The 5966-nt window shown below is 36.8% G+C and overlaps 1 protein-coding gene across 1 annotated transcript in view; it reads right to left on the bottom strand.

Annotated features, from left to right (window-relative positions):
* Positions 1-1254: 1254 nt before the first annotated feature.
* Positions 1255-5966, bottom strand: part of vaspb (vasodilator stimulated phosphoprotein b) — a 30190-nt gene continuing 25478 nt past the window's right edge. Inside the window, 8 exon segments of the mRNA XM_008425920.2 lie at positions 1255-2446; positions 3210-3267; positions 4088-4157; positions 5084-5140; positions 5359-5398; positions 5514-5541; positions 5681-5732; positions 5896-5966. The exon segment at positions 5896-5966 is cut by the window's right edge and continues 18 nt beyond it. Of these exon segments, the coding sequence (XP_008424142.1) occupies positions 2412-2446; positions 3210-3267; positions 4088-4157; positions 5084-5140; positions 5359-5398; positions 5514-5541; positions 5681-5732; positions 5896-5966 (411 nt within the window). The 3' untranslated portion in view covers positions 1255-2411.

Below are 5966 nucleotides of genomic sequence, written 5' to 3' on the forward strand. Positions count from 1 at the left end.
TCTCTTGAGATTTAACCAGTTTTATTACTGATTGAATTAACTGTTACAAAATAAAGCCTTGCTGTGCTTCAGCCACTTGCGTTAGTTAAAAAAAATAAAAATAATTTCATCTCAAATCATTCCTATAACGGTTTATTTTAATTAAAAACCTCTCCAAAATGTTTAACAGTTCAGATGATGCAGACAAGATAAATATAAATAAAAATCAATTTAACTGGAAGCCATGGATACAGCCTACACATTTGTACTTTTATAGTGATTATTTTTACACTTAATCTTCCTCAGATCGGATCAGAGGTTATAAGCACTGGAGGTTAATGAATGGCTCTCTGCACACCCCACATTATCAAACACACTCACTTCACATAGTCTTTATGCAGAAAACCTTCTTATGATTCAGCATTTCAGACACGCTATTGAAAGATACACTTTTGGAGTATGTTTTATATTATAGACATCTACATTATTTTTTTAGGATGCATTTTTTAATCAAAGGTTGTCTGACTGCCAGAAAATATGCTTTTTAAGGTAAAATATAGTAAACTTCAATGTTTTTAAACAGGGATCATGTTTAGTGTCATATGCAGCCTCCACCACATTGAAAACTTCCGCTAACATAGTTTAGTAAGAAAATTACAATTTAGGAATCAACATTTTCTGCAATATTTGTTCGGCTTAGAGTTGTCTTCATGACACCAGATGAAGCACCGTTTCATCTGAGAAAACTATGGAGCAACAGTGTGCTGACCCTCCACCACCTGTTTCTGTACACAGACTGCTATGCAGCTGGCTCTCACCATTTCCACTCTTTTAAAGCAAAGCTTTCGTCTGTCTTAAAACTTTAAATATTCTCTAAAAAACTGACTTACAAAGTTAGGGATCACAAGACAAAGTACAATCTTCCTCTCAAGAAATTAATTTAGTTTCATATTTTAAACACAAATATATGAAAATAGCATACTTATGTCCTTCCTTAATTTGCTTATTTGTAATGTTCGTATACCTCACCCAGTCAATATGTTATTTTGTTGGTTGGAAGCTAGAATGTGTGGCACACACTACATGTGAAATTTATGTCTCAAATGTGTCAAATAATTTTTCTAATACCAATCAAATACACCAAAGCCAAGGCATTCTTTTCATGTACCACAACCTGGATAACACCAACATATTAGTGGTACTGTTCAATGGAAAAAATGCTTAATTCCTAGATTAAAAATTTTCCATAGAAAAAAAAGACTCGTCACAAAGTGATGAATTTTAAGAAGCAGCTGTATTTGACTATAAAGGCATTGCTAGTCCAGTGTCTAAGCTGTTTTCTTTATATTTCAGTGTAAAAAGTCTAGACTATTAGAAAAAAAAGGAAACCCCCCCAAAAAATGTCATAAGAAAAAAACAATCATTGAAAAGAAAAGGAAAAAGAAATCCCCACTCACCAATTAAAATAGAAACACCATTTCAATTTTTGCTAACATTTTCCCTCAAAACAAATATATATAATTCCTTATATATAGATATATATATATATATATATGTATAGATTTATTCTCAAGGCAGTTGGTCACGGCCAAATTAATTGACCTCATTATGGCCATTTTCTCACGTTTCAAAAATAATAAAAAAACATATCTTGTAATGAAAGCAAAATAACTGGCGGAAGCACAGCAGACAGTAGGACCACCACTGCATTGGCCGACAGATAATGTCTCGTTTTGAGTGAGAGGGGATAGTCTATCAAGGCAGTGTGGCGCAGACACACCTCCTCCAGAACAAGTGCAATGCAAAGAGAAAAAGTTCTCACAAATGATAAAACTACAACACACTCTTCTTTCACAGCACTCGGCTCGTCCAATAGATTCCCTTTTGCTCGACTCCTCTTCCTCAAGTGTCTCTTTGTTGCAGCAGTGAAGGCTTTTGAGTTGCGTCCTTCCTGGAAGGTCAAAGTCTTGAAGGAGATGAATGAGTTTGATATCCAGATCCATCCTTGAAATTCAGCAATTCCAACTTAAAACTACTAAGTAACCATAACATTTTAGTAAAAATGATCCATTATTACAGTGAAGGGAAAAAAAAAAAATTAAGTAAAACGTTCCCTGAATACTGAAGAGTGCTCTATCAGTAATAATGCATCTGACAGCAAGGGAGTGGACACAAGTAGCATCATCCGAAGTGCTGGATAGTGACATGAGGAAGTCCCTGGGTTATATTTTGACATGAAACAAAAGTTTTTGTTTTACAAATAACCAAGAATGCTCTCTTGTGTTTAAGATTGATAGAGGAAAAAGAGAAAAGGTGAAGGAGAAAGATAAGGAGAAATCCCTGGGCTACAGCGCAGGAGTTGTTGGTGGAAGATGTGGCGAAGCTTCCTCACCGTATCACAACCCTCGCTTCAACCAGACAACTCAGCAGAACTATGTGCTTCTCTTTTGAAGTTCCTGAATAAAGGCTGTAAGACAAGAAATGGGAAACAAACAGGTAAATAAATACAAGAATTTTACAATACCATACAAGAGCAGTACTCAAACATTTCCATGTCATTTAGTCTTTTCTATGAAGGCTTAAATGTTTGTCAGAGAACATCATTAGTGAACAAATGGCACCATGAAGACTAAAAAAAAAAGCACGTCAGGGAGAATATTTTGGAGAAGTTTAAAGCTGGATTTGGTTATGAAACAATATACAAAGCTTGTACGGAGTAGACTAAGGAGAAGGTGCTTTGATCAAATATAATCAAAACTGAAATGTTTGGCACACATGCAAAACACTGGTGCTTAGACAGAAATAGCATGGACAGCATAGTTGGTCAAAGCTGGCGGACGGAGCTAAACGCAGGACAATGTTGTAAGAAACCTGCTGGAAGCTGCAAGACTTAAGGCTGTGTGGAGAGGTTCCTCTTCCAGCAGAACAAAGAGCCCAAACATCCAGGCAGAGCTACAATGTAATGGTTTAGATCAAAGCACATCCTTGGGTTAGAATGACCCAGTAAAAGTCCAGAGGCAAGAATCTGTGGCAGGTTTTGAAAAAAAATGCACGTCTACAAACTTTCCATTCAATTGAACTGAGGTGCAATTTTTTTTTCTTCACAGCTTTACAACTGTGCAATAATTTTTGTTGGTCTATTAAACAAATTGCACTCAGGTTTGAGTGCAACAACAATGTGAAAAATATTGTGGGGCTATGATTTAATCTGCATGCTGATATAGCCTCACCTCCAATAATTTCCTCCTTGACTTTTTGTAATTCTTTCCGCACCTCCTCCAGGATCTCCTATAAGGCAACAAACACATCATAGCGACACGGTCATTGTTCACTGTCAACTTATGGCAACTATTTATACAGCAGCCAAGCTTTAAATGAGGAACTTGCAAAATCACAGACTGTAAAGACGGATGAACAATCAGACGGATTCTCAGACACAATTAGATGGCAGAATGACAGAGCTAACAAATGGAGAAATATGGAATAAAGTCATTAAAAAAATTCAGTGCCAAGTACTTGGTAAGAGTTCTGCTGTTGGTGAAATACATTTTTAGTATTTTACTGACAACACAGATTAAATGTTCAGAAGATAAACATGCTTCAGAGCCAATGTTGGACGCTTGCATCTGAACCTACAAAAAAAATGAGCCAGTTGGAATCCATTTCAGCTTTAAGGTGGATTTAAGGACACAAGTTTGTAATGGTTAATCTGCACTTTGAAAAAAAGAAGAAAAAAAAAACAGCTACATGATTGAATCTTTAGAGGCTTCCTAAAGCAGATGTGGTTTATTACTTTGTCAGACTATGACATAAAATAAAAAATAACATGCCAATGTCAGAATTCATTTCTTTTACATTTTCAAATATGATAATCTTGCTGATAAAACACAAAAACAGATCCAAAGCTCTTTTTAAATTCTCCTTTAGCAGTTTTTTAAAAGGAGACTTTTCTTTTTAAATATGCTTCTCATATACTGCAGCTGACCAATTAGTGCATTAAAACAAATTTAGCACTAAACCTGATGTTTTATCTGTCAGGAGCTCCAATCACACTTCAGTGCACGTAATCATAGTCTTGTAGTGGAAAACTGATAAAATGAGCGTTTACCTGTTTAAGGTTGTCTAAATCAGAGCCGTCAGCCCCACCTGCATCATTATTATTGCTTGCACCCTTCGCCCTATAAGACAACAAGGAAAAGAAAAAACTATGTTCGGTGACCGCATTTCACAAGGAAATTATTCATTGTTGGAGAAAACAAAATATAGTACAATGAGGATAACAGGACAGTGAATGGAATGTGACGAGATGCAATGAGGGTTAGTATATTATTAAAGAAAGTAGTTAATCATCAATTTTGTATTTGTCGGAGTTCATCGACAGAACATTGCCTTGGTAACGTTTTCGACCACAAACCAAAATTTATTTTATTAGTATTTTATGTATTAGACAAAGTAGTGCAAACCTGGGAAGTAGAATGTGGTTTTCAAAATGTTGTCACAAAGTAATGGATTGGTGGGCTTAATACAAAAATCACACCTTGAAGATTTCATTAGTTTAATAATTTTCTATGATCATTATAGCTGTAAATCTTATGGAGTTTTTATAGTGGGTGATTCAAATATTGTTTTATAACCCAACTCTGCTTTAGAAAAAAAATCTAGCTGAAAACCATGCAACCTTTTCCTTTCCCAACTTTGTGTTGGATAATTACATAAACATTCCATAAAATACCTTAGAACTCCATGTTTTAACACAAAAAAATAGGAGGGGTATTGGTAGTTTTTAAAAGTGCCACGTATAACAAAGCTGTGTTTAGATGAGGCATAGTTTACCAGAAAACAATGGAATAAATGCCTACGATGAAACCAAAACTAAGTATCGTTGTCAATCAGGGTTCCATTTCATGTGGTTTGCAGCTCTAAAAGGATAAGGTAGACCGTCAATAGATATCTTGGGTGTACACATGCATGCCGGGCTCTGATCCAATAGATGGAGCCATCAACTGCACTATTTGCTATCCAGGTGTGTAGGCAGCAGCAGCAGCAGAGAAAGTGAAGGCAGGAGGGGAGCGGAGGAGTGGAGGGAGGGGAACAGCATGTGTACCTTGGAGCTTGGGACACGGGGGAAGTGGTGTCCATGCTCTTGGGGATGGAGTTATTCCTGTTAGTGAAACACACACATACACACTCTGCTCTTAGAATGAATATGAATGACTTTTAGACACAAAAACACTCTTAAGGAGAGATGTAGATGCAGAACCAAATAGACACACACACTTTGATGGAGGACTAGTTTTGAGGTGACTTCAAATATGAGACACACGTGAGCTAAAATTTTACGGATGATGCTTAGACTGAAGTGAGTTCATCCAAGATTACCTAATCATGGACGATTTCTCCCAAGGTCTTCTTAGTGAATCTAAAAGGGAGAACAGACAGAAACACGAGCCTCTCAGTTCAGCTTTGCAAAGCTGCTACTTAATATTGGCCAGAATGTGGGCGGCATGCTATGAATAAAACGGTTCGGTTCTCACCATTTTGACCTTGAGGCTCTGAATCATCCTGTGGAGAAAAGACAGCAACTTCTGTAAACACTGAGTCACACGTAGCCATTTCCAACCTTTAATCTATCGAACTTCTTCCTCTAATTTTAATTGATGTAGTCAGTTAATCAGAAATACTGTAATGGGCGGACTCTTACGTTATCTTGCGTCTTCACGGGAGGCTTCTCTGCTGTATCCGCAGCTTTTCTCCTGAAGTAAAATTAAATTGTTTTATTTTAAATGCAGTCAGTTTACAGAGACGTGTCAATATTCTGTTATTGTCGACTGATTTTAAAATTAACAGAGGGCAGCAAAGAACTATATAGTCAAAACCTTTGTGAACATTCGATTTGATACATGACTCTAAACCCACCTGCGTGCCAGAATGGCACTCATTTCACCCATCAGACCCCCTCCTCCTCCTCCTCCTCCTCCTCCACCTCC

Source organism: Poecilia reticulata, linkage group LG13 (genome assembly GCF_000633615.1).
Source record: "Poecilia reticulata strain Guanapo linkage group LG13, Guppy_female_1.0+MT, whole genome shotgun sequence".
NCBI classification, from domain to species: Eukaryota; Metazoa; Chordata; class Actinopteri; order Cyprinodontiformes; family Poeciliidae; genus Poecilia; species Poecilia reticulata.